Source organism: Silurus meridionalis, chromosome 21, assembly GCF_014805685.1.
Source record: "Silurus meridionalis isolate SWU-2019-XX chromosome 21, ASM1480568v1, whole genome shotgun sequence".
NCBI classification, from domain to species: domain Eukaryota; kingdom Metazoa; phylum Chordata; class Actinopteri; order Siluriformes; family Siluridae; genus Silurus; species Silurus meridionalis.
In genome coordinates this window covers 469,589-497,088 of record NC_060904.1, presented here as the reverse complement: position 1 = coordinate 497,088, position 27,500 = coordinate 469,589, and the positions used below count along the sequence as shown (strand labels likewise).

Genomic DNA, 27,500 nt, shown 5'->3' with positions numbered 1-27,500 from the left:
CCACTGCAGGCTTCATGTCTTCGGACGGACTGCTGAAAAACCTGCGAGCCTTCAAAAGTAGCGCACCGAGCTAAGCTAATACAGCAACTTCCGGTGGTGCCTCATTTCAATGCAGCCGACTGGAAACCAGGACCCACTGGCGCAGTTGGAGAACGGGTTTCTGAATGCATCCAGTCTGGAATTCTATCAGTTTAGCCTTTTTATATGGTTTGTTTTTGTTTGTCTTTTTTTTTTTCGTTCATTATAATACTTTATTTAATAACTATTTTCAATGATGTACTGCATTCCATTGGCCCTGTACTACAGTGAAATCTAATCTAACCGTTATAATAAATATAATAAATAATATAATAATAAATAACTGCAAGCTGATTTACTCCATCAACAAGAGTTTATTATACATGTGATCTACAACTATCAATGTATACGTGTAGATGAATAATAGAGGACTACAGTGTTTAATACGTGACTTGTTACAAGAATAATTGATTACAAAATAATTGTACAGAATTTTAAAACTCAGAATGAACAAACATCAAATTCTATCTAATGTTTATAACTTTAAGGTTAAAAATGTATTAATGAAACGATTCAGGACTCTCATTATTCACTAAATCCTCCTGCAAAAATCAGTCTTCCTGCTCATTCCTGTTGTTCAGCCACTTCATATCCCAGAGTGTCCCCGAGGTTCTGGTGGGAGAAGAAGGTCCTGGCCATGTCGTTGATATGGTTGTGGGCTCCGATACTACGAAAATACTCAATGTAGTTCCAGAAATCAGAGGTTGAGTATGGCCAGTAGGGTCTGGCCAGGGGCTCATCATAGGGAGCTGAAAACAAACATCCATAAACATGTAGAAAGTTTCATTATTTCCTGTCTTGCAGGATTCGGAAAATATTTAAAGTGTGAACGCAACATCAACTCTACTTTACATAAAAACACAGCTTTTAAAGAACATCTGACCACCAGGGAACATTAAACTCATCAATCGTGTAAAACCTGTTACATATTAAATTATTTATTTTATTTATTCATGTTGTGATGAAAAACACAGAATATCACCAGAATATTAACCATTACAAACACTTAAACATATAGGAGCCCATAGCTGAGTTTCAACAGAACAGATTATACATGGGAGAGAAGGAAAGAAAAAGAAAAAAAAAATCAAATCTTCTTTAACATGAATCAAATCTTACATTCTTCATGAATGGCTCGAGCTCCTGAGAGAGAGAGAGAGAGAGAGAGAGAGAGAGAGAGAGAGAGAGGAGAGAGAGAGAGAGAGAGAGAGGTCTATTTAAATGCTATACAACTCACAAAGAGCTGATTCACTTTTCAGCTCAGACTCTCAGGAAATCTGCAGAATTCTGAGCCAAGGTTTATTAGTAAAAAGGGTTCACATTGTTAACACATGCAGAATGATGTAAATGTGATACAGTACAGTTGATTTTTCATTTCTAATATATACTGAATAATCATTATACTGTTAGTAAAATTGTAAATACAGTAATTTGTAATGTAGTAAATGTTACTCACCGCTGAGATGATTGGAGACAAAACATATGAAGAAAACACAAAAAACAAGGAGGAACCCCTTCATATTTCCTTAAACACACAGAGAACATTTATTAAAATAAAAAAAACACCTTAAAGACTCATCGTTTAACCAATTTAATCTTCAGTCTGGTTAAATTTTAACATATTATTATTATTATTATTATTATTATTATTATTATTAATATTAATATTAAATCATTACCTGCGTTAAAGTTTTCCTTTTTCTCTGATTCGCCTGGTGAGCTGCTGGAAATGTCCAGTGTTTCTGAATGATAAGTGTGTGTATGTGTGTGTGTGTGTGTGTGTGTGTTCGTGTGTGTGTGTTTGTCTCCTCCCCAAAATCTCCTCCAATCCCCCCAAAATAAAGCTTCATATAAGTTTTCAGGGTTTGCATTTATTTACTTGTTTATTTGTTCAGGATTTTCCTGTTTATTAGCACACACAGGCAGTATTTGTGTTTATGACAAACAGAAATAACAGAAAGTGTTATAACACGGTGTTAGACTCAAGCATAAAAAAAACATATACGTGTTCATTATAATAATAAACAGCAGAGAAAGAAGTGGAAGGTTGAATGGGTCGACAGGGGGCGCTACAGAGCTGTGATTCTGGAGGAGAAATAAACGATCAAGTATTTATTACATTAGGAATAAGGGTATGACGTAATCGTTTTGAACATATTTATGTTAAAATCTCAATTAAAATAATAATTGTGGAGGAAATAAAAAGTGTCCATATTAAAACATTCCCATGCTTTTATTTTAAATATTTCCAAGAAAATGAATTTGCATAAACATGTACAAAGGTCGGGGTAGTGGGTGTGGTCAGGGGTGGGGTGTGGTTGGGGTAGTGGGTGTGGTCAGGGGTGGGGTGTGGTTGGGGTAGTGGGTGTGGTCAGGGGCGGGGTGTGGTCAGGGTTAATATAAAACACAGACTTTTGATTACAGAAATAAAACAAATTGCTCCATCTTATTAACGATTGTGTGTAAAAGTAAAATTCACACAAATGCAGAAAATCTAATGTAAAAAAAGGATTATGGATATTAATTAATTTTTATGCTCATAGATATTCATCCGTCATTCTGGTGTAAGTAAATATAAATGTAGATGAGTGGAAGTGGTGGTCGTTTTAAGCTCCACCCTCACAGCCGTGCTGATCGGTCGGAACCATTCGACTGACATCGATGTTGTCTTTAGAAAAGACCTCCTTGGCGTGGTAGATGGTCTCGGGTGGGAGGGAGCGGCTGCGGGACAGAATCCAGGCATAGTCCACGTGGAAGATCCGCAGAAATTCAGTGCAGGAGTAAAGAAGAACCACGGAGTCGTAATCTGTAGATAAAATCCAGTACGGGCTGTAGGGAGTGACTGGGGGAGAGAGAGAGAAAAAACTAAAACGTGACCATCATCATCACCATCACCATCATCATCATCACCACCATCACCATCATCATCATCATCATCATCATCATCACCACCATCATATTCACCATCATCATCATCATCATCATCATCACCACCATCATATTCACCATCATCATCATCATCATCATCATCATCACCACCATCACCATCATCATCATCATCATTATCATCATCACCATCATCATCATCATCATCACCACCATCACCATCATCATCATCATCATCATCATCATCATCATCATCATCATCATCATCATCATCATCACCATCATCATCATCATCATCATCATCACCATCACCACCATCATATTCACCATCATCATCATCATCATCATCATCATCACCATCACCATCATCATCATCACCATCATCATTATCATCATCACCATCATCATCATCATCATCATCATCATCATCACCACCATCATATTCACCATCATCATCATCACCACCATCATCATCATCATCACCATCATCATCATCATCACATCATCATCATCATCATCACCACCATCATATTCACCATCATCATCATCATCATCATCATCATCATCACCATCATATTCACCATCATCATCATCATCATCATCATCATCACCACCATCACCATCATCATCATCATCATTATCATCATCACCATCATCATCATCATCACCACCATCACCATCATCATCATCATCATCATCATCATCATCATCATCATCACCATCATCATCATCATCATCATCATCACCATCACCACCATCATATTCACCATCATCATCATCATCATCATCATCATCACCATCATCATCATCATCATTATCATCATCACCATCATCATCATCATCATCATCATCATCATCATCACCACCATCATATTCACCATCATCATCATCATCACCATCATCATCATCATCACCACCATCATCATCATCATCACCACCATCACAAATCCTTTCTCTAAAACAAAACTTTCTGGTATGATGTTTCTCTTCACAATCACAGCAGCAATGACGTCACTTTTGTTTCTGATGTAAAGAGATCACTGAATCTGATCATCTGGTCCATGATGAATTTTGATTCGGCCGGTTATGTAGGTATTGTTTTCTATTTATTTATTTATAAATATTACAAAAATTGGGAGGAACCTTTTTTTGGCCCTTGAGGAACACTGAGGTCTCCTCTGCTCTAAACGAGAGATTGGTTCAGTTTGAATGATTTCACACATGTTCATGAAGCTCTGCCCTCTGGATCCACAGTGGAATGGTGAGTGGTCAGTTGTGTTCTGTATAAAATGGCTGATGGGCAGAAGATGATTTTTCAAACAGGATTCTTCTGATCAGGTGACGCTTTGGTGCATTCTGTTTTTCGTAAGAAAGAAAAAAGCTAAATCTAGAATTTCCCCTGTAAATACTCACAGTAGGAGAAGCTGATTCCGAGTTTAGCCGGTTCTCTCTGGTTCTGTACGGTTGCTGTTCCCTCAGCGATCCTCACTTTACCCTTTCTGTAAACATAAACACATTTCTAAAGGAATTACACATCCAACATCCATTTTGAATTCTGGAGTGCAGATGATTTCAGTATAAATCCCTCACCGTGTTCGAATGTGGACCACACTGATGGTCTTGTCGGGTCTGAGAGAGAGGTTGGTTTCGATGCATGTTCCTTTCTCATAGGCTGCTGGAAGCTTCTCGATTTCATACCACTTCCCCAAAAACTGTGTAACAATAAAACACAAATGATGAATTTAGTTACAGGACTTGAGAGAGATTTGAGAAATGAAGGGTAATGAAGTTTCTCCAAACCCTGTTCAGGTCAAAGTTGGGCTGGACCATGGGTGTCGGACACGGACCCCAGTGAAAGACCTGAGATGACACCGATATGACCAGTGTCAGCAAAAATATCCACACAATGACCAGCTTCATGGTGGAGACAATGAGAGCGTCTGTGAGGTGGCGAGACGATAATAAATGTTTCATTAGCAGTTATAATGCACAAGTCATCATGTGGTCACACTGTGGTGTAAAGCTTCCTGTTGTTCCATCTAAATATTACTATTGTACTCTTTTAATTTCATTACATTTATGGTTTAACAGGAAACTTCATCTATCAGGGTTTATTTTTCAAAAGTGGAAATTCTAAATTAAATTCTAATAAATACGGGATAAACATCACAAATACTGAAAAATAAAACCTTCAGTGAAACATTTCAGAAAAAGCCGAAAAACTTCATATAAAAACCATCAACTGAACCAGATTTTTATTTTGTTCTCAGCTTTTCACAAAGACCTCAATTAATAAACATATTTAACATTTTTATGTGTTTACTAAAAACCAGTTCAAAGGAAAAATCTTTCAGAAGAAGAAATATTCCATCACCAGCAGAATGAACGCATTATTACAAGTTATTTTCAGATTTTGCTCATTAAGTGAGACGTATTGACTTATTAATGTGGTTTGTTTTATAAAAATTTGATTAAACTTTTGTTGTTCAGCTTTAAACACAATATAATGTTAAATCAGAACATTTCAATGGTAAAACAATGGGATATTTATTGTCATATATAAATATATATACACAGAGAGAGAGAGAGAGAGAGAGAGGGAGAGAGAGAGAGAGAGCAGTTTATACTAAAAATGAAGCAAAATAATGGCTCATCCGTTACCCGTCTGTAACTCACCTGCTTGTAGATCAGAGTCAGAGACACTGAGGAGATTGAGGAGATTGAGGAGAATGAGGAGAATGAGGAGATTGAGGAGAATGAGGAGATTGAGGAGAATGAGGAGAAGGAGGAGATTGAGGAGAATGAGGAGATTGAGGAGAATGAGGAGATTGAGGAGAATGAGGAGAAGGAGGAGATTGAGGAGAATGAGGAGGTCACTGCGAGCTGAACGACTGGATCTGAGTGTTTGTGTCGTCACTGCAGGAAACTTTCACCAGGAGCAGATGATTATGTCATGGGACAAAAAAAAAAAAAAAAAAGAAACGGTCCAGACAAAGACAAAGCATGAGGACTTTATCACTTGCTGCAGCTGTTGACTAAACAAACTAACAAATATATTCAAGTGTGTGTTTATTACAGTAAAGTTCTAGTAGAGTTTAATATGTATAATTCTGTATATATATATATATATATATATATATATATATATATATATGTATGTATAGACTAGTGGGTGGAGACAGATGATCCGCTGTGGAGACCCCTAACAAGAGCATCCACAAGAAGTAGAAGAAGAAGAAGAAGAAGAAGAAGAAGAAGAAGAAGATATAGACTATAGTGTATAGACTAGTGGTTCTCAAACCTCCCCACTTTAGAGGGGGTGGATTTTCATGCCTCTCCTGTCCTCCATCACCACAGATAAAGGATAATGAAATACTTCAAGTTTAAAGATGTCTCATTTATTGAAATATTAAGATCTAAATCAATAACATCAAAAAGTTCAAAAACAGAGAAAATGAAAGTGTAGTTGTGTTAGGTGCCCTAACTGATGTTTTAATTTACTAGAATTTTTGAGCTAATTGTTTGTTTGTGGTCGCGTTGAGTGCATGAACTTTATTTCTAATAGAGAAAATCATACATGAAAAAAATAGATCAATCCTGCGTTCATTGCGCTACACCTGTCATATCTTTATTTACCACTAGAGGGCCGCAGCACCACACTGGTACATGTCAAGACCCCCACATGTCAAGATTAAAACTAGGACCATGTTGTTCATGTTCTCGCTCTCAGACCAGGAACTAACGTGCTTTTGGAAAAGAACGTGTTCGAATTTCCGAAAAACAACGTGACGTTTGGATGACATCAGTGGAGACTGGATACTGACTAGCAACTAGAGGAAACTACTTTTATCTACAGCCAACAACACATTATTTACAATTTATTATAAATTATATAAAATAAGTCACGTGGCCAGGCATTGTATTGTATACACCTTCTTGTTTATTGGTTATTAACACAGACATTCAGACCCGCCAATGCAACTGCAACGCGCACTAATGACCTCCCCAGTTACCATAGCAACCACCCAAACACAGGACGTTTTAACGTCGTTTGCCCCTTTAACATCCAAACACACGGCAAACATCGTCCACGTGGTTTAAGAAAATCTGCCCGACGTTTTCGCCAAGAAAGTAATTGCAGACGTCCAGACTCCTGTAGGTTTTTTCAGCTTTTCACGTGTAAACGCACTCGGTCTCAACCAGACAATAAGAACACGCATCTGGATACGGAGCTGCAGATACACGTGTAATGTTCCAAATAAAAAGTTGTCACTTAGTGTCTGATTTAAGGGCTCCGATATTTCCACGTTATCAAAAGTATACTTTTGTCACGTTTTTTTGCTCCGTGATTTAAAAATAGCGCCACCGGAAATGCTTTAGGATCAGACATGCGCAGTATCATCACAACGCGTTTATTGTAGTTTACTTTGCCTTTATGTTTGTTGGTTTAAAATATTATTTATTTCTATATGCTTGTTTTCGCTTACATTTTAGACAAATTGTTAGAATAATGAATAAAAAATCACTAAAATAAACATAAATGTAAAAGTGCATACATTTAGAAAAAGTCTGTAAAATGTCAAGCAATAATCACATTCCAGCATGTTTTTAACAAATTAATTTAAAATGTAATCTTTATTGTTCATTACTTTAATGTCAGTAATAATGTTTATGTTGCAGTAAATGAGGGTTTTGTGTTTATAACATAATATTAATTTATTTATTCACCAATTTAATACATCACTTTTTTACTATTTTACTGTTTCAGAAGACTTCAACATCTTTACACCTCAAAGACTTACAGGTGTGTGACAGGAAAATGTGTAGAATACCGAAGTGTGTAGAATTCTGAAGTGTAGAATACTGAAGTGTAGAATACTGAAGTGTGTAGAATACTGAAGTGTAGAATACTGAAGTGTAGAATACTGAAGTGTAGAATACTGAAGTGTAGAATACTGAAGTGTAGAATACTGAAGTGTAGAATACTGAAGTGTAGAATACTGAAGTGTAGAATACTGAAGTGTAGAATACTGAAGTGTAGAATACTGAAGTGTAGAATACTGAAGTGTGAGAATACTGAAGTGTAGAATACTGAAGTGTAGAATACTGAAGTGTGTAGAATACTGAAGTGTAGAATAATGAAGTGTAGAATACTGAAGTGTAGAATACTGAAGTGTGTAGAATACTGAAGTGTGTAGAATACTGAGTGTAGAATACTGAAGTGTAGAATACTGAAGTGTAGAATACTGAAGTGTAGAATACTGAAGTGTGTGTAGAATACTGAAGTGTAGAATACTGAAGTAGAATACTGAAGTGTGTAGAATACTGAAGTGTAGAATACTGAAGTGTAGAATACTGAAGTGTGTAGAATACTGAAGTGTGTAGAATACTGAAGTGTAGAATACTGAAGTAGAATACTGAAGTGTAGAATACTGAAGTGTAGAATACTGAAGTGTGTAGAATACTGAAGTGTAGAATACTGAAGTGTGTAGAATACTGAAGTGTAGAATACTGAAGTGTAGAATAAGTGTAGAATACTGAAGTGTAGAATACTGAAGTGTGTAGAATACTGAAGTGTAGAATACTGAAGTGTGTAGAATACTGAAGTGTGTAGAATACTGAAGTGTAGAATACTGAAGTGTAGAATACTGAAGTGTAGAATACTGAAGTGTAGAATACTGAAGTGTGTAGAATACTGAAGTGTAGAATACTGAAGTGTAGAATACTAAAGTGTAGAATACTGAAGTGTGTAGAATTCTGAAGTGTAGAATACTGAAGTGTAGAATACTGAAGTGTAGAATACTGAAGTGTGTAGAATACTGAAGTGTAGAATACTGAAGTGTGTGGAATACTGAAGTGTAGAATACTGAAGTGTGTAGAATACTGAAGTGTAGAATACTGAAGTGTAGAATACTGAAGTGTGTAGAATACTGAAGTGTAGAATACTGAAGTGTGTAGAATACTGAAGTGTGTAGAATACTGAAGTGTAGAGAATACTGAAGTGTGTAGAATACTGAAGTGTAGAATACTGAAGTGTGTAGAATACTGAAGTGTAGAATACTGAGGTGTAGAATACTGAAGTGTAGAATACTGAAGTGTAGAATACTGAAGTGTAGAATACTGAAGTGTGTAGAATACTGAAGTGTAGAATACTGAAGTGTAGAATACTGAAGTGTGTAGAATTCTGAAGTGTAGAATACTGAAGTGTAGAATACTAAAGTGTGTAGAATACTGAAGTGTAGAATACTGAAGTGTAGAATACTGAAGTGTAGAATACTGAAGTGTGTAGAATACTGAAGTGTAGAATACTGAAGTGTGTAGAATACTGAAGTGTAGAATACTGAAGTGTAGAATACTGAAGTGTAGAATACTGAAGTGTGTAGAATACTGAAGTGTAGAATACTGAGTGTAGAATACTGAAGTGTAGAATACTGAAGTGTAGAATACTGAAGTGTAGAATACTGAAGTGTAGAATACTGAAGTGTAGAATACTGAAGTGTGTAGAATACTGAAGTGTGTAGAATACTGAAGTGTAGAATACTGAAGTGTGTAGAATACTGAAGTGTAGAATACTGAAGTGTGTAGAATACTGAAGTGTAGAATACTGTGTGTAGAATACTGTGTAGAATACTGAAGTGTAGAATACTGAAGTGTAGAATACTGAGTGTAGAATACTGAAGTGTGTAGAATACTGAAGTGTAGAATACTGTAGAATACTGAAGTGTAGAATACTGAAGTGTAGAATACTGAAGTGTGTAGAATACTGAAGTGTAGAATACTCAAGTGTGTAGAATACTGAAGTGTAGAATACTGAAGTGTGTAGAATTCTGAAGTGTAGAATACTGAAGTGTAGAATACTGAAGTGTAGAATACTGAAGTGTGTAGAATACTGAAGTGTAGAATACTAAAGTGTGTAGAATTCTGAAGTGTAGAATACTGAAGTGTAGAATACTGAAGTGTAGAATACTGAAGTGTGTAGAATTCTGAAGTGTAGAATACTGAAGTGTAGAATACTAAAGTGTAGAATACTAAAGTGTGTAGAATTCTGAAGTGTAGAATACTGAAGTGTGTAGAATTCTGAAGTGTAGAATACTGAAGTGTAGAATACTAAAGTGTAGAATACTAAAGTGTGTAGAATTCTGAAGTGTAGAATACTGAAGTGTAGAATACTAAAGTGTAGAATACTGAAGTGTAGAATACTGAAGTGTGTAGAATTCTGAAGTGTAGAATACTGAAGTGTAGAATACTAAAGTGTAGAATACTAAAGTGTAGAATACTGAAGTGTAGAATACTGAAGTGTAGAATACTGAAGTGTAGAATACTAAGTGTGTAGAATACTGAAGTGTAGAATACTGAAGTGTAGAATACTGAAGTGTGTAGAATACTGAAGTGTAGAATACTGAAGTGTGTAGAATACTGAAGTGTAGAATACTGAAGTGTAGAATACTGAAGTGTGAGAATACTGAAGTGTAGAATACTGAAGTGTAGAATACTGAAGTGTGTAGAATACTGAAGTGTGTGGAATACTGAAGTGTAGAATACTGAAGTGTAGAATACTGAAGTGTGTAGAATACTGAAGTGTAGAATACTGAAGTGTGTAGAATACTGAAGTGTGTAGAATACTGAAGTGTAGAATACTGAAGTGTAGAATACTGAAGTGTGTAGAATACTGAAGTGTGTAGAATACTGAAGTGTAGAATACTGAAGTGTGTAGAATACTGAAGTGTAGAATACTGAAGTGTGTAGAATACTGAAGTGTAGAATACTGAAGTGTAGAATACTGAAGTGTGTAGAATACTGAAGTGTAGAATACTGAAGTGTAGAATACTGAAGTGTAGAATACTGAAGTGTGTAGAATACTGAAGTGTGTAGAATACTGAAGTAGAATACTGAAGTGTGGAATACTGAAGTGTAGAATACTGAAGTGTAGAATACTGAAGTGTGTAGAATACTGAAGTGTAGAATACTGAAGTGTAGAATACTGAAGTGTAGAATACTGAAGTGTAGAATACTGAAGTGTGTAGAATACTGAAGTGTAGAATACTGAAGTGTAGAATACTGAAGTGTAGAATACTGAAGTGTAGAATACTGAAGTGTGTAGAATACTGAAGTGTAGAATACTGAAGTGTGTAGAATACTGAAGTGTAGAATACTGAAGTGTGTAGAATACTGAAGTGTAGAATACTGAAGTGTAGAATACTGAAGTGTGTAGAATTCTGAAGTGTAGAATACTGAAGTGTGTAGAATACTGAAGTGTAGAATACTGAAGTGTAGAATTCTGAAGTGTAGAATACTGAAGTGTAGAATACTAAAGTGTAGAATACTAAAGTGTGTAGAATTCTGAAGTGTAGAATACTGAAGTGTGTAGAATTCTGAAGTGTAGAATACTGAAGTGTAGAATACTAAAGTGTAGAATACTAAAGTGTGTAGAATTCTGAAGTGTAGAATACTGAAGTGTAGAATACTAAAGTGTAGAATACTGAAGTGTAGAATACTGAAGTGTGTAGAATTCTGAAGTGTAGAATACTGAAGTGTAGAATACTAAAGTGTAGAATACTAAAGTGTGTAGAATTCTGAAGTGTAGAATACTGAAGTGTAGAATACTGAAGTGTAGAATACTGAAGTGTGTAGAATACTGAAGTGTGGAATACTGAAGTGTGTGAATACTGAAGTGTAGAATACTGAAGTGTAGAATACTGAAGTGTAGAATACTGAAGGGTGTAGAATACTGAAGTGTAGAATACTGAAGTGTGTAGAATACTGAAGTGTAGAATACTGAAGTGTAGAATACTGAAGTGTGTAGAATACTGAAGTGTAGAATACTGAAGTGTAGAATACTGAAGTGTAGAATACTGAAGTGTGTAGAATACTGAAGTGTAGAATACTGAGGTGTAGAATACTGAAGTGTAGAATACTGAAGTGTAGAATACTGAAGTGTAGAATACTGAAGTGTGTAGAATACTGAAGTGTAGAATACTGAAGTGTGTAGAATACTGAAGTGTGTAGAATTCTGAAGTGTAGAATACTGAAGTGTAGAATACTAAAGTGTAGAATACTAAAGTGTGTAGAATTCTGAAGTGTAGAATACTGAAGTGTGTAGAATACTGAAGTGTAGAATACTGAAGTGTGTGGAATACTGAAGTGTGGAATACTGAAGTGTAGAATACTCAAGTGTGTAGAATACTGAAGTAAAGAATACTGAAGTGTGTGGAATACTGAAGTGTGTGGAATACTGAAGTGTGTAGAATACTGAAGTGTAGAATACTGAAGTGTGTAGAATACTGAAGTGTAGAATACTGAAGTGTGTAGAATACTGAAGTGTGTAGAATACTGAAGTGTAGAATACTGAAGTGTGTAGAATTCTGAAGTGTAGAATACTGAAGTGTAGAATACTGAAGTGTGTAGAATACTGAAGTGTAGAATACTGAAGTGTGTAGAATACTGAAGTGTAGAATACTGAAGTGTAGAATACTGAAGTGTGTAGAATTCTGAAGTGTAGAATACTGAAGTGTAGAATACTGAAGTGTGTAGAATACTGAAGTGTGTAGAATACTGAAGTGTGTAGAATACTGAAGTGTAGAATACTGAAGTGTGTAGAATACTGAAGTGTAGAATACTGAAGTGTGTAGAATACTGAAGTGTGTAGAATACTGAAGTGTAGAATACTGAAGTGTGTAGAATACTGAAGTGTAGAATACTGAAGTGTAGAATACTGAAGTGTAGAATACTGAAGTGTGTAGAATAATGAAGTGTAGAATACTGAAGTGTGTAGAATTCTGAAGTGTAGAATACTGAAGTGTGTAGAATAATGAAGTGTAGAATACTGAAGTGTGTAGAATACTGAAGTGTAGAATACTGAAGTGTAGAATACTGAAGTGTGTAGAATACTGAAGTGTAGAATACTGAAGTGTGTAGAATACTGAAGTGTAGAATACTGAAGTGTAGAATACTGAAGTGTGTAGAATACTGAAGTGTGTAGAATACTGAAGTGTAGAATACTGAAGTGTGTAGAATACTGAAGTGTGTAGAATACTGAAGTGTAGAATACTGAAGTGTGTAGAATACTGAAGTGTAGAATACTGAAGTGTAGAATACTGAAGTGTGTGGAATACTGAAGTGTGGAATACTGAAGTGTAGAATACTGAAGTGTAGAATACTGAAGTGTAGAATACTGAAGAGTAGAATACTAAAGTGTAGAATACTGAAGTGTAGAATACTGAAGTGTAGAATACTGAAGTGTGTAGAATACTGAAGTGTAGAATACTGAAGTGTGTAGAATACTGAAGTGTAGAATACTGAAGTGTGTAGAATACTGAAGTGTAGAATACTGAAGTGTGTAGAATACTGAAGTGTGTAGAATACTGAAGTGTGTAGAATACTGAAGTGTAGAATACTGAAGTGTGTAGAATACTGAAGTGTAGAATACTGAAGTGTAGAATACTGAAGTGTAGAATACTGAAGTAGAATACTGAAGTGTAGAATACTGAAGTGTAGAATACTGAAGTGTGTAGAATACTGAAGTGTGTAGAATACTGAAGTGTAGAATACTGAAGTGTGTAGAATACTGAAGTGTAGAATACTGAAGTGTGTAGAATACTGAAGTGTAGAATACTGAAGTTTAGAATACTCAAGTGTGTAGAATACTGAAGTGTAGAATACTGAAGTGTGTAGAATTCTGAAGTGTAGAATACTGAAGTGTGTAGAATACTGAAGTGTAGAATACTGAAGTGTGTAGAATACTGAAGTGTAGAATACTAAAGTGTAGAATACTAAAGTGTGTAGAATTCTGAAGTGTAGAATACTGAAGTGTGTAGAATACTGAAGTGTAGAATACTGAAGTGTGTAGAATTCTGAAGTGTAGAATACTGAAGTGTAGAATACTAAAGTGTGTAGAATTCTGAAGTGTAGAATACTGAAGTGTGTAGAATCTGAAGTGTAGAATACTGAAGTGTAGAATACTAAAGTGTAGAATACTAAAGTGTGTAGAATTCTGAAGTGTAGAATACTGAAGAGTAGAATACTAAAGTGTAGAATACTGAAGTGTAGAATACTGAAGTGTGTAGAATTCTGAAGTGTAGAATACTGAAGTGTAGAATACTAAAGTGTAGAATACTAAAGTGTGTAGAATTCTGAAGTGTAGAATACTGAAGTGTAGAATACTGAAGTGTAGAATACTGAAGTGTGTAGAATACTGAAGTGTGTGGAATACTGAAGTGTGTGGAATACTGAAGTGTAGAATACTGAAGTGTGTAGAATACTGAAGTGTAGAATACTGAAGGGTGTAGAATACTGAAGTGTAGAATACTGAAGTGTGTAGAATACTGAAGTGTAGAATACTGAAGTGTAGAATACTGAAGTGTGTAGAATACTGAAGTGTGTAGAATACTGAAGTGTAGAATACTGAAGTGTGTAGAATACTGAAGTGTAGAATACTGAAGTGTGTAGAATACTGAAGTGTAGAATACTGAGGTGTAGAATACTGAAGTGTGTAGAATACTGAAGTGTAGAATACTGAAGTGTAGAATACTGAAGTGTGTAGAATACTGAAGTGTAGAATACTGAAGTGTGTAGAATACTGAAGTGTGTAGAATTCTGAAGTGTAGAATACTGAAGTGTAGAATACTAAAGTGTAGAATACTAAAGTGTGTAGAATTCTGAAGTGTAGAATACTGAAGTGTGTAGAATACTGAAGTGTAGAATACTGAAGTGTGTGGAATACTGAAGTGTGTGGAATACTGAAGTGTAGAATACTCAAGTGTGTAGAATACTGAAGTGTAGAATACTGAAGGGTGTAGAATACTGAAGTGTAGAATACTCAAGTGTGTAGAATACTGAAGTGTGTGGAATACTGAAGTGTAGAATACTGAAGTGTAGAATACTGAAGTGTGTAGAATACTGAAGTGTGTGGAATACTGAAGTGTGTGGAATACTGAAGTGTAGAATACTCAAGTGTGTAGAATACTGAAGTAAAGAATACTGAAGTGTGTGGAATACTGAAGTGTGTGGAATACTGAAGTGTAGAATACTCAAGTGTGTAGAATACTGAAGTAAAGAATACTGAAGTGTAGAATACTGAAGTGTGTGGAATACTGAAGTGTAGAATACTCGAGTGTGTAGAATACTGAAGTGTAGAATACTGAAGTAAAGAATACTGAAGTGTGTAGAATACTGAAGTGTAGAATCCTGAAGTGTGTAGAATCCTGAAGTGTGTGGAATACTGAAGTGTGTAGAATACTGAAGTGTGTAGAACACTGAAGTGTAGAATACTGAAGTGTGTAGAATACTGAAGTAAAGAATACTGAAGTGTGTGGAATACTGAAGTGTAGAATACTCAAGTGTGTAGAATACAGAAGTAAAGAATACTGAAGTGTAGAATACTGAAGTGTGTGGAATACTGAAGTGTAGAATACTCAAGTGTGTAGAATACTGAAGTGTAGAATACTGAAGTAAAGAATACTGAAGTGTGTAGAATACTGAAGTGTAGAATACTGAAGTGTGTAGAATCCTGAAGTGTGTGGAATACTGAAGTGTGTAGAATACTGAAGTGTGTAGAATACTGAAGTGTGTGGAATACTGAAGTGTAGAATACTCAAGTGTGTAGAATACTGAAGTGTAGAATACTGAAGTGTGTAGAATACTGAAGTGTAGAATACTCAAGTGTGTAGAATACTGAAGTGTAGAATACTGAAGTGTGTAGAATACTGAAGTGTGTAGAATACTGAAGTGTAGAATACTCAAGTGTGTAGAATACTGAAGTGTAGAATACCAAGTGTGTAGAATACTGAAGTGTAGAATACTGAAGTGTGGAATACTGAAGTGTAGAATACTAAAGTGTGTAGAATACTGAAGTGTAGAATACTGAAGTGTGTAGAATACTGAAGTGTGTAGAATACTGAAGTGTAGAATACTGAAGTGTGTAGAATACTGAAGTGTGTGGAATACTGAAGTGTGTGGAATACTGAAGTGTAGAATACTCTAGTGTGTAGAATACTGAAGTAAAGAATACTGAAGTGTAGAATACTGAAGTGTGTGGAATACTAAAGTGTAGAATACTGAAGTGTGTAGAATACTGAAGTGTAGAATACTGAAGTAAAGAATACTGAAGTGTAAAATACTGAAGTGTGTAGAATACTGAAGTATGTGGAATACTGAAGTGTGTGGAATACTGAAGTGTGTAGAATACTGAAGTGTGTAGAACACTGAAGTGTGTGGAATACTGAAGTGTGTAGAATACTAAAGTGTGTAGAACACTGAAGTGTGTAGAATACTGAAGTGTGTGTGGAATACTGAAGTGTGGAATACTGAAGTGTAGAATACTGAAGTGTGTGGAATACTGAAGTGTGTAGAATACTGAAGTGTAGAATACTGAAGTGTGTAGAATACTGAAGTGTGTAGAATACTGAAGTGTGTGGAATACTGAAGTGTGTAGAATACTGAAGTGTGTAGAATACTGAAGTGTGTGAATACTGAAGTGTGTAGAATACTGAAGTGTGGAATACTGAAGTGTGTGGAATACTGAAGTGTGAATACTGAAGTGTGTAGAATACTGAAGTGTGTGGAATACTGAAGTGTGTAGAATACTGAAGTGTGTAGAATACTGAAGTGTGTGGAATACTGAAGTGTGTAGAATACTGAAGTGTGTGGAATACTGAAGTGTGTGGAATACTGACGTGTAGAATACTGAAGTGTGTAGAATACTGAAGTGTGTAGAATACTGAATTGTGTAGAATACTGAAGTGTGTAGAATACTGAATTGTGTAGAATACTGAAGTGTGTGGAATACTGAAGTGTGTGGAATACTGAATGCTGAATGTTTGTCTATGTGCTTTTATTTTGTAGTGCTGAGGTGATCTGGTGTTGAAGATGAAGAAGATGCATTGTGTGGAAGAACATGATTCTCTCTATATTTCAGATGAACAGCAGAATGAGTGAGTGTTTATTATAAAGACACTTTAGGAAATTGAATCCTCTCTCGTGTAACACCGTGTTTCTAATTTGCTGTACAGGGTTTCAGACAACGGTGTTGAGCTGCTGAACTCTAACAGCTGCATGGGGACGTTATACACAAACAGGCAAAAAGCCATTGAAATGGCAGAGGATAAAAACATGCTTCTCAGGTTTAAGAACGATGAGCTAAAGGACCAAATCCAAAGGTAGCAGACATCTCAGATCTTTAGCCTGAGACTGAAGACTCTTTCATTACATTTAATATAAACATGTCCTTATAGAAGCTTAAGATTTTTTAATCAGTTTGATGTCAGTGAAGCACGTGCTGTAGAAGCGATCACGTTAATGTCACAATCCAGAACTCATCAGCGTTGTGGTGAGATGCTCAGGCTCTCAAAGTTCAGTTCTTGTACAGTTTAACAGTAAAGGAAAGATATAAAATGTATAAACTTTCCTATCCACTTCCTGTTAATGATACATGTGTAAATGTGTGTTTGTGAAGCTCGAGGCAGTCGCTCCAGAACGTCCAGCTTTTTGTAAATGAACTGGAAGACCTTCATGCTGCAAAGGCAGAGAAAGATCAGATCTGTGGGAAGATCAAGGCCAGATGCAAAGAAGTTGTGCGTGCAGAGAACAGATTTGAACTTGTAAATATCTCACTTTATCTGCTTAAATAATCATAGTTTATTAATATGAACTTCTTCTGGCAGGCAAAAGAAAATGAGACACTCAGACAGCGGATAGAAGATCTTTCTCATGAGGTATGTGAAGTCCAGAGAAGCTTCTCACCTCTCTTTTCAGTTTTACTGACTTGAATATATAAATATATTATTCATATTGTCTTCCATTACAGGTGTCAAGTTTTCTTCTGAAAAGACAGCAAACGGATGAGGACATCACCAACCTCAACTGTGTTCTGAGAACATTACAGGTGATATATTACATGTATACTGGGTTTTAAACAAACCCTGTTCAGCTGTGACTTCTGATTAGCCTAAAGCAGAGACGTGAATCAGCTTTGTTACACTCAGAGACAATGCTTTAAATTCAGCAGACATCATCAGGAGAACTTGTGTAATGTGTTTTATGGTCCTTCTACAGCATTGAGTGTAGCAACAAACACAATACATGACATTCCTTTATTCAGAAAAACCATTAGAAAAACAGGGATGTTCTTCATCACTTTGGCTTCATCACACCAACCTGGAGTTCTATAACAGCAACACACACACACACACACAAATGATTACATATTTAATCAAAACAGTTCACATATTTTATTTTTTTAGCAACAACTAAAGGAGCTCAGCTTTGATCTGGAACACAAAGAAGAACTCATAAATCAGGTACTGTTTCATTTATACGAGAATAGAGATTTGAGATATATATATATATATATATATATATATATATATATATATATATATATATATATATATATATATATATAAACTTAGCCACACCAACCTGCCCCTCTTGGGCCCCTGAGTAAGGCCCTTAACTCCATTGCTGCTCAGTGCCTAGATGTACGAAAGAGATAAATATACGCCACTCTAAATAACGGCGTCTGCTTAATGCTATTAATGTAAATCTTTGATAATAGTTTCGTAAGGGAATTAGTTGGAGATCCATGTTTTAATGCATTTTAAAACACACACATTTTACCCCAAAAGTGTTTAAATTAAAATAATGGTGTGTAGGAACCGAACCTCCGACATTTTGTATGGAGAAAAGAAGTTTTATATGTTTCATAAACTGAGATTGGAATAAAATATGAGGTGATGGTGAAGAATTATCCTGTTTATTTATTTATTTATTTATTTATTTATTTATTTATTTATTTATTTATTTATTTTTAGAAGGATTCCATCATCAATCAGCTGAAAGACTCCATGTCAGAATACATTACCATTAACCAGGTCTCATCTGATTTATTATGTTGGGGTGTACTCTGCTGAATATTATTTTATATATAAATATCATTTATTATTATTACCCAGGGCATGAAGGAGAAGCTGAAGGATTTGGAGGACCAGTTGGCTTTGGCTTTAGTGTATGTGTATTTTTAATACTTTATATGATTCTGTCATTAAACACAAGACAGCGGAGTAAATTCTTTTTATTCATTCATTCGTTTATTTATTTATTTCTCAGTAAAAGTGAAGGAAACTTCATGAGCATGGATCCAGACACAATGCTGAGTGGTGAAAACTGGGTTTCACTCGGGGAAGAACTCGGACTGTTTACAGATCAGGTACAGCCAACACTTTAATATTAAACACATTTCATAAATACACTGATAATGTGTGATCATGGCTGCATTCACTTGTGATTTTTTTAAAAGATGCTTTGTTATAAAAGGAGTAAACAGTTCAAGATGTACAAAAAAGTCATAAAAACTCAGTAATGTTCAGTGTGGTAACTGTGACTCAACACCACAACAGCATTATTTTATTAGTATTTTCACACACTCTGGTGTTTTCCTGACTGTATATTCTGCTGATGAACCAGACGATCCCTGAGCAGGAGCAGAAAGAAGAGGAAGAAAATGCAGAGACTCTGAAAGAACAAGCAACACTTTATGTGTCAAAAAGGTAAAAGTTGATTTTATATTTATTTTATTATTAATATTAGATTTTTTTTGTCTTACTCTCTTTTCTGCTTTTATGTATTAAAAGTATGACACACAGCTGTAGAAGAAGCATAACGAGAGGAGTGTGTGCTGCTGTGGCTCTCTGCTTCAGCGTTCTCGGTGTGGTCGGAGCTCTGACTCCAAACCTGCCCACAGATATAATGAACAGCGTCCATCGCCTGATTGAACCGTGCTGCCAAGTATTTACCACCGGACCTCCCCCTGTATAACACACACTCCTCTCCACTGGCACTGACTGTGATTATTGGTGATATCGATAAATTGCATATTTGTTCCTGAAGTTCAAAATTTAATAAAGTTATTAATAAGAGAAATTCCAGCTGTGCGTTCATTTTTTTGATCTATTTTTTTTTTCTCACTCTGAGAATATGACATTAGATGAATTATTTTGCATCAGTGTCATCCTTCATTCATGTCATGCATCATTTCCAAATAATAATAACGAGCATTAAAGGGTTAAACTTAAAATTGTATTTTTATATTTCAACATTTTGGGTTTGAAGAGTGTTACACATTTATAAAATCTGTATAATATTAATGCCTGTGGTTTTGGTATTGAGTGTCCACATAGTTTTGGAAATGCAGTGTATATATGATGATTAATTTCCTTATGACTTACTACTTTTTATGCCACAAATAAGACGTTTCAAGACATTAAACACCCTAAAAATAATTAACTAAAGTGTTAACGAACATATAATAATAATAATAATAATTATAATAATAATAATAATAATAATAATAATAATAATAATAATAAAATAATAATAATAATAATAATAATAATTCAAATTTTAAAAAAAATAATAATAATGTATTTTAAAATGTACAGTTGTTTATAGAAATGTGTTTCTCTTAGTTAAGTGCATACAGAACCAAAACTGTTTTAATAGTAAATATTTTTATTTCATGGTAAATACTCCAGAAATTAAGTTGTTTGTTGGAAAATGTAAGTCATGCATTGTTATGAAAAAAAAAAATATTCAGTTTTTACATATTAAAACTTTTTTATATTTTACATATTTGGGAAATATATTTTGCATGTCCCGGAAACAGCTGTAAGAAACGCGCTCAAGCTCTCTGTCGCCACCTGCAGGATGGACCGGAAGCATGATTAAAGTCCGGATATTACGTCACATTAGCGAGCCTACAGGACTAGCCTAAAAATGGCTGACCGTAGCGAAGGATTTTAATCTACGCTTGTATAAATGTAAGGTCTAAATATTTCACACCATCGTGTTTAAATATAACAATTTTTTACTAAAAGGTTGAATATATTTATATATGGTTTAATTCGCCTGCAGAGTGTTTTGAGGTGAAATGCGCGAGCCGCGACTCGAGCTGCACCGGATTGAGCCGTTTTCGAAATAAGAGCCCTTTGTTTTGAATGTCAAAACTTGTAGCATTTTTGTGAGGACGGTAGAGAAAACACTGGGAGGGATTTTTTGGAAAATGGATAGAAATTAAATATAGATTTATTGGAAATATTTAGATCTCGCGCGAGGCCTAGTTGGCGGCTAATCCTCGCGCGTTAGCAAAGAAGTTAACGTTAGCTAGCAACTTTTAAACGGCGGGAACTTTTATTTTTATTCACAGTGTCTGTGCTTCAGATCTGTGGAAGTTCTCTGACTGAAAATATATTCATTTATTATTTATTATTATTATTAAGACACATTTATACTGTGAAGATCATTATTGTGATTTATTTAGTAGTATTATCTGGAGTTTCGGTGTTTACCTCAGATGAAGATTTGGGAGGGTGTTTTTAAGAATCGGTTTATTTTATTTCATTAAAACGTCATAATCCGGTTATATAATAAACAAGCTGTCAAAGTGAACACATGACTGAGTTATAACACCTGCTGATTTGTGTTTGTATCTGATGTGATCTCAAGACATTTTAGTCCTAATGCTTTGAGCACTGCAGTAAATTACATCATGATTTATAGAAATCAGTTCCTTAATGTACAGAAGTCTTTCAGTTTAGTGCTCATGTGCAACAGGATGAACTTTATGATGAAATCTGAGGATCTGGATGAATAAATGGCACAAAATCCAGAATTGTGCATTATTCCTCCAGTCCTGGTGGCCCTCAGACAGTGCAGAAGAAATGCTGAGCGTGCACATTCACATTATTTCATCATTTAACTGCTTTTTTGTTTGCAGTTTTGTCTGTAACACATAAGAGTTAAAACTCGTTCTTTCACTTCTATTTAAATGTTTTAATTTGCACACACAGGGTTAGATTATTCTCTTGAAAGGATGAATATTCAGCACATTTTCTCATTTTGGACGTTTCTCCCCTGCAGATCGGTCGTGCTCCACGTCATGGCCCACGTCCCTCATGGCGAGTTTCTCCTGGAGCAGCTGAGGAAGCAGAGGGAACGAAGTTTCCTGTGTGACTGCACCGTGGTAATCGGACAGACTCGCTACCAAGCTCACCATAATGTCCTGGCAGCCTTCAGCGAGTATTTCTCCACACAGAGCGTCGATGCAGGGAGAGAAAACACCACCGTTACACTGGACCCTGAGTGGGTTAACACCAACATGTTTGAGAAACTGCTGGATTACATGTACACAGGGAACTTAAACATGGACGGGTGAGGACACGTGTCTGAGTCTATGAAGGTTGAGGCTCAGGGATTAGAACAAAAGCATGCTGAAGTATATTTGGTTCCTGGCCGTCCTGGACATCTATATACCCGGTGTGCTGTGATGGAAAACTGATTTAAGTTGCAGAAATCTGTTTTTCAAAATGTGGGGGATCAAATTTTAGGGCTTTACCCTTTAATTAGTAGTGAATGAGTACAAAAGAGAGTAGCACGCATTTACATTTACGGAATTTAGCGGACATCCGTGTCCAGAGAGACGTCCAAAAGTGCTTTGAGTCTCAATCATTGAATAAATCTACACTGGTACAGTAGATTACAACCCTAAGATAAATCAGACTACAACTCTGTTGAGAGGTTTTTATTTTTAAACATTATTATATTATTCAAAAAGAAATGACCTTTTCTAAAATTACATTCATATCTGAAAATTAACTGTTGAAACTCTTAGTGAGTTTAGTGAGGGGAAGAGATTCTAATCCGGATGCACTGTCCAGCCCATGTAGGTGTAAAAACATAAATATGCGAGCATGTATCAGAACGTGTTTAGTTTAGTAATATTAGGTACTTTTGTGTGTTCTGCAGGGATCAAATTCCAAATGTTCAAAGCGCAGCTTCCTACCTCGGGATGCAGGAAGTTCTGTCTCTCTGTTCCTCGAGAGCTGCTGGTGAAAGCCTTTCCCCTGGAAGGGAAATGATCTTCGCAGATCCTCGTTCTCCACTCAGCCCCGACGACTACGAACCACTGGAACCACTTGAGGAAGTGGAGGAAAGGGAGATGCTGAGGAAGGAGACCGAGAATAAATCGGAGATCTTTGAAGAAAAAGCAGCTCCGGTTGATGAATCCCAGTCGTCCAGCGAACAAACTCCACAAGGCACAGGGAAGCGGATCCGGAAGCCCAAGACTCGACTTTACGAAGAGGACGACGACTCTACAAAAAAGGAAACCCAGATTTCGCCGAGAGGACGAGGTCGTGGGAGAGGCAGGCCGAGAGGACGGCCGAGGACGAGACCTTTGGATTCTGACAAAGTGGATACTGTGGTGACGGACAAGAGCCCGATTACTGAGAGCACCGCTGTGCGGAGAGGAACTGGAAGGCCGAGGGGACGTCCACGTACAAGGCCGCTGTCATCTGAGGCAGTAGAATCGACCAGTGCTGAAGAAAACACCCCAGTGGCAAATAATGAAGAAACGGAATCTGGAGCAGTGCAGTCTGAACCGCCCGAATCCACAAATCCACAAGGAGACGTAGAGGAAGTAAACACAAATAATGTGGAGGTAGAAAACAAAACAACGTCTGACGTTGAGGATTCTAAAGAGGCGAAGGCCGTGAGTCGAGGAAGGGGCCGGCCGAGAACCAAGTCCTTGCCTGCTGAGAGCCCCAGAACCGTGACCCCAGAGCAGACGTTAACACCGATCACACAGAAAGAAGGAGGAGTGCGTAAGAGAGGCAGACCACGTTCCAAACCCCTGCCATCTGACATGCCAGAATCAGACAACACGGAAGCCGGAACGGAACAGGACGAGGGACCAGATCAGGAGAATAGTCAGCCCAAAGCGTCCTCCTCTGAGCCTTCTGACAGCAAACAGGAATCCCCAGAAAATGCCAAAAAGCTCCGGACAAGCAACAGGAAACGGAGCATGAGCCAAAAGCTGAGAGAGAGCCAAGCCAGCAACGACGAAAACGACCAGGATGAAGCAGCAGAAGAAGAAGGCAGTGAAGATTGGGAGGAGGAGGAGGAGGGGGAGGAGAAGGACATGAAGGTGTCTCAAAGCAAGCTGCGGCCCATCTGTAACATCTGTGGCAATCTGTTCTCAGAAATGAGCAGCCTGCGCAGACACATGCGCATACACAAGGGGCTCAAACCGTATCAGTGCCAGCTGTGTGGACGCTGCTTCAGGCAGGGAAACCAGCTCAAGACACACCTGCGGATTCACACAGGTGAGAACTGTACTGCGTGGAGAATTCTCTTCATTCCGTATGTCATCTTAAGCTTTATTATGACATTTAGCACTTGTTTTCTGCAGGTGAAAAGCCATTTTCTTGCAATCGTTGTGACGCCTCCTTCGCACAGAAATGTCAGCTGGTGTATCACTGCCGTATGCATCATGGAGAGGAGAAGCCTCACAAATGTGACGCGTGTCCTGCAGCTTTCGCTACATCCAGCAATCTCAAAATCCACATGAGGTGTGTTACTTAGTTATGGCCATAATACAATGTCTGAATAATGATAATGAGAAGCTACTGTTAACATCTCCGAGTGGATTCTTCTTTTTTAAATGCATGTTCCCAAGTGTTTTATACTACACCAAAGACTTTTATTTTGAAATAAGAGGTAAATAGTCTGTCTGACACTTGTACATGTGAAGGCTATGTGAGGGTACAGACAAAACTATACGTTAAGAGGAATTTGGGCCACATCAACCATCATACCACACACTACTGGAGGTGAACGATATTGACAGAAAACATTATATTGCAGTATTTTTATGACTTTACATATTGTGCTGAAGTGGTATTTAGATGTATTTATGCACTTCAGTAAGACTTTAACCTGCATAAGTAATAGTTTGATATTTTAAGCATAAGTGATGATTCTAAATGCATTTTAATAGACTTAACCATACAGTGAAAGAACACGCTCTACACACAGGACACACAGCGGGGAAAAGCCGTATGAATGCGGTGAATGTGGGAAGCGTTTTACTCAGGCGAGTACGCTGATGTACCACAAGCGCCGGCACACAGGGGAGAAACCCTACGTCTGTGACACATGTGGCATGGCCTTTGCTGTCTCCAGCTCCCTCATTTCTCACACCAGGAAGCACACGGGTAAGCCAAGAAAACTATACCATCAGGATCCACTTCTTTTTACAGAGAAAATATAAATATATTGTTTTATTTTATTATCATTGACATTTTATAATTACAGGCGTGACTCCTTACATCTGCCTGGACTGCGGGAAACCCTGCTTAACATCTGGCGAGCTCAGGAAGCACATGGACATCCATAATGGTGAATCACAAATATTTAAAATGATGTAATATTTGAATAATTACTTGAAGTTGATATTTCATTGGTTAATTAATCTAATCTTCTTCAGGTTCAAGAAGAGTGACCTGTAACATATGTGGAAATACTCTCTCAGATATTTATAGCCTGAAGAAGCACAGAGCTCTAAAACACAATGGTGTGTATGAAGATTTATCATCTGTTGTAGTGTAGAACATTGCTTATAGCTAACCTTGTTTTTTTTAAACCCTTCAGCTCCTCCAGAGCAAGAGAGCGAGCAGTTGAAATCCGAATCCGTCGAGTGTCCAATCAACCTCCCGATTGACCACCAGGGTCTGATCGCTAGAGTGCGCTCTGTTTTATCAGAATCTCCTGAGCCAACCTTCCCAGATGAATCACCTCTTCTTCCTGAGGCCTCCATGATCATCCATCAGCCAGAAACCCCGATGATCTTCCAACATGCTGATGCTGCAGGAACTCCGATGATTATCCAGCATTCGAATGCAGGAGGAACACAAATGATCTCAGGATCACCCATGATCATACAACATGCTGAGTCCTCAGATGCTCCAATGATCATCCAGCATTCGGAAGCAGGAGGAACTCCAATGATCATTCAGCATTCGGAAGGTTCAGGAACACCGATGTTTATCCAGCATTCTGACGCTTCAGAGACTCCGCTAATCATTCAACATGCTGATTCCTCAGGAGCACAAATGATCTCAGGATCGCCAATGATCATCCAACATGCAGATTCCTCGGAGACCCCCATGATCATCCAGCATTCAGAAGCTACAGGTTCACCAATGATCATCCAACATGACGAATCCTCAGAAACCCCAGTGCTCATTCAGCACGGAGATTCCTCTGAACAAGTGAGATATGTTGTGGAGCAGTATGAAATTCCTGGTTCCTCAGATATCGAGCATGCTCAGATCGTCATTGTGCAGACTATCGATTGAGAGAGCAGACATCCGGAGAACATTTGGTCTCCATGGCGTATCTGTAGCAGTACAGTAGTTTTAGAATAGTTCTGGTCTTTGTAAGATGGAGACAATCTTCAGTGAGTTTTGAAAACTGCTGCACCAGGAGGTCATTTTTATGTAGATTTTTATTTAAGCTTTTCATTTTTTTTGGAAAAAAAAAAAACAATTAAAAAAAAAGATATGCTGATCATGTCCACAATGCTGTTTTCTTCTGATCAGTGTGGCTTTTATAATCAGATGGATTAAACAGTTGCTTTACAAGTAAAAGCATTTAATAAGCGCACAGTGGAGGGAATGCTTACGTTCATACTTTACTCTTAACCTGAAACTGTGTGATATTGCTACTAAATAGAATTATACTCCATTTGTGTGCTTTGTTTTGGGGTAAAAATGACACGACATGATCTCAGATCTCTGACTCGGTGTTATTTTTCATAATGTAATTTTGTGGATTTTTTTTTTATATAAATTGACTAACTTAAAAAAAGAGGGAAAAAAAGCCGACTTACATTTTCGAATAAATTAAATCGACTTTGATGTTAATCTGACTTATTTTTATTATAAATATTTGAGCTGTATTACTATTAAAATCAGATTTAAGCATGACGATGGAATAGCTGATCTGGTTTTGATGTAGGTCAATTATATTGTATAAAAAGTAATAAAATTTCCTATAAATTGCAATATGGACTTAAATAATTCTCGGTAAAATATTTGCGTGTGGCCTTTTCACGTCACCTGAAGTGTTTGTTGTCGCATTCTTGCGATGTGAAATAGATAACACTCAGAAGAATGAGGATCCTGGACAGAAACTTTGGTTGACATATTTGCAGTTTGAGATCTTTGAGCTAAATCTAATGAGTTTGGGTTTATGGACTCATTCCTTAATAATTGACCAACATCTCTGATAGAATTCAGTACATTTATTTGTAGAGCTTTTTTAACGATCCTAAAGCAGTTTAAAAGATAAAGATGTTATTGAGTTGGACTGTAGAAGTTTAGTGCCTATAGGTTTATCTCTAATGAGTGATCCAGTGGTGACTGTGGTGAATGATAAACTCTCTGAGATGGCCTGAGGAAGAAACCTTCAGAGGAACCTGATTGAAAAGGTGACCCATCCACATCAACACCGAATGTCCATTGATTACAGTTCCGTGATTGTTCAGGTGATGGACGCTTCAATGCAGAACTGTGTTTTTGTGTTCCTGATGATTCCATAACGATTCGTTGACATCTTTACAACTTTAGCTTCATTAGCGAGGTTAAATAAAACTTCTCCAGTTTTTTTCCTCAGCGGTATCAGAATATTACTTAGCTTTGACCTCA

General features: G+C 36.7%; 6 protein-coding genes across 11 annotated transcripts in view; 3 read left to right on the top strand and 3 right to left on the bottom strand.

Moving 5' to 3' along the window:
* cops9 (COP9 signalosome subunit 9) overlaps positions 1-16 on the bottom strand; it is a 1,863-nt gene extending 1,847 nt beyond the window's left edge. Inside the window, 1 exon segment of the mRNA XM_046833999.1 lies at positions 1-16. This exon segment is cut by the window's left edge and continues 53 nt beyond it. Within this exon segment, the coding sequence (XP_046689955.1) occupies positions 1-16 (16 nt within the window).
* Positions 17-372: 356 nt separating this feature from the next.
* otos (otospiralin) lies at positions 373-1,875 on the bottom strand. Its single transcript, XM_046833998.1, has 4 exons — positions 1,758-1,875; positions 1,535-1,603; positions 1,198-1,221; positions 373-827 (listed from the first exon to the last, which is right to left on the bottom strand). Exons 2-4 carry the CDS (start codon positions 1,596-1,598, stop codon positions 643-645), a joined length of 273 nt encoding a protein of 90 aa, XP_046689954.1. The 5' UTR covers positions 1,599-1,603; positions 1,758-1,875; the 3' UTR covers positions 373-642.
* Positions 1,876-1,929: 54 nt separating this feature from the next.
* Positions 1,930-5,736, bottom strand: apodb (apolipoprotein Db). The gene is made up of 5 exons (XM_046833997.1): positions 5,641-5,736; positions 4,765-4,904; positions 4,555-4,676; positions 4,378-4,463; positions 1,930-2,920 (listed from the first exon to the last, which is right to left on the bottom strand). Exons 2-5 carry the CDS (start codon positions 4,882-4,884, stop codon positions 2,685-2,687), a joined length of 564 nt encoding a protein of 187 aa, XP_046689953.1. The 5' UTR covers positions 4,885-4,904; positions 5,641-5,736; the 3' UTR covers positions 1,930-2,684.
* An 869-nt stretch (positions 5,737-6,605) lies between these two features.
* On the top strand, positions 6,606-19,872 carry LOC124375468 (paramyosin-like). Of its 5 annotated transcripts, none has more exons than XM_046833838.1 (13): positions 6,606-6,626; positions 7,733-7,768; positions 16,804-16,892; positions 16,971-17,117; positions 17,414-17,531; positions 17,622-17,672; positions 17,765-17,842; positions 18,201-18,257; positions 18,771-18,830; positions 18,912-18,964; positions 19,066-19,165; positions 19,423-19,505; positions 19,590-19,872. In XM_046833838.1, the coding sequence occupies exons 3-13, from the start codon at positions 16,828-16,830 to the stop codon at positions 19,771-19,773; spliced, it is 996 nt and encodes a 331-aa protein (XP_046689794.1). In that variant the 5' UTR covers positions 6,606-6,626; positions 7,733-7,768; positions 16,804-16,827; the 3' UTR covers positions 19,774-19,872. The 5 variants fall into 5 exon arrangements, with proteins under 5 accessions (XP_046689794.1, XP_046689790.1, XP_046689793.1 ...); XM_046833834.1 differs by lacking the exon at positions 6,606-6,626 and adding an exon at positions 6,783-6,800; XM_046833837.1 differs by lacking the exon at positions 6,606-6,626 and adding an exon at positions 6,859-7,119 and having other exon boundaries at positions 7,736-7,768.
* Positions 19,873-20,636: 764 nt separating this feature from the next.
* mynn (myoneurin) lies at positions 20,637-26,717 on the top strand. 2 transcript variants are annotated; one of them, XM_046833400.1, is made up of 8 exons: positions 20,637-20,774; positions 21,874-22,095; positions 22,759-24,116; positions 24,203-24,362; positions 24,829-25,007; positions 25,108-25,191; positions 25,280-25,366; positions 25,444-26,717. In XM_046833400.1, exons 2-8 carry the CDS (start codon positions 21,893-21,895, stop codon positions 26,148-26,150), a joined length of 2,778 nt encoding a protein of 925 aa, XP_046689356.1. In that variant the 5' UTR covers positions 20,637-20,774; positions 21,874-21,892; the 3' UTR covers positions 26,151-26,717. The 2 variants fall into 2 exon arrangements, with proteins under 2 accessions (XP_046689356.1, XP_046689355.1); XM_046833399.1 differs by having other exon boundaries at positions 21,874-22,164.
* Positions 26,718-26,870: 153 nt separating this feature from the next.
* lrrc34 (leucine rich repeat containing 34) overlaps positions 26,871-27,500 on the top strand; it is an 8,283-nt gene continuing 7,653 nt past the window's right edge. The window contains exon 1 of the mRNA XM_046833412.1: positions 26,871-27,500. This exon is cut by the window's right edge and continues 493 nt beyond it. The gene's annotated coding sequence lies outside the window, so the exon portion shown is untranslated.

What these genes read in the sequence shown, in the direction of transcription:
- mynn (XM_046833399.1), top strand. Translation starts at nt 21,893, where the DNA reads ATGGCCCACGTCCCTCATGGCGAGTTTCTCCTGGAGCAGCTGAGGAAG. An exon ending in ACACCTGCGGATTCACACAG is followed by an intron (nt 24,117 to 24,202) that starts GTGAGAACTGTA and finishes TGTTTTCTGCAG; the next exon opens with GTGAAAAGCCATTTTCTTGC. An exon ending in TCACACCAGGAAGCACACGG is followed by an intron (nt 25,008 to 25,107) that starts GTAAGCCAAGAA and finishes TTATAATTACAG; the next exon opens with GCGTGACTCCTTACATCTGC.
- otos (XM_046833998.1), bottom strand. Translation starts at nt 1,598, where the DNA reads ATGAAGGGGTTCCTCCTTGTTTTTTGTGTTTTCTTCATATGTTTTGTC. An exon ending in TGTCTCCAATCATCTCAGCG is followed by an intron (nt 1,222 to 1,534) that starts GTGAGTAACATT and finishes TCTCTCTCTCAG; the next exon opens with GAGCTCGAGCCATTCATGAA. An exon ending in TCGAGCCATTCATGAAGAAT is followed by an intron (nt 828 to 1,197) that starts GTAAGATTTGAT and finishes GTTTGTTTTCAG; the next exon opens with CTCCCTATGATGAGCCCCTG.
- apodb (XM_046833997.1), bottom strand. Translation starts at nt 4,884, where the DNA reads ATGAAGCTGGTCATTGTGTGGATATTTTTGCTGACACTGGTCATATCG. An exon ending in CCAACTTTGACCTGAACAGG is followed by an intron (nt 4,677 to 4,764) that starts GTTTGGAGAAAC and finishes ATTGTTACACAG; the next exon opens with TTTTTGGGGAAGTGGTATGA. An exon ending in CGGAATCAGCTTCTCCTACT is followed by an intron (nt 2,921 to 4,377) that starts GTGAGTATTTAC and finishes TCTCTCCCCCAG; the next exon opens with TCACTCCCTACAGCCCGTAC.
- LOC124375468 (XM_046833838.1), top strand. Translation starts at nt 16,828, where the DNA reads ATGAAGAAGATGCATTGTGTGGAAGAACATGATTCTCTCTATATTTCA. An exon ending in GTGTTCTGAGAACATTACAG is followed by an intron (nt 17,843 to 18,200) that starts GTGATATATTAC and finishes TTATTTTTTTAG; the next exon opens with CAACAACTAAAGGAGCTCAG. An exon ending in TCGGACTGTTTACAGATCAG is followed by an intron (nt 19,166 to 19,422) that starts GTACAGCCAACA and finishes CTGATGAACCAG; the next exon opens with ACGATCCCTGAGCAGGAGCA.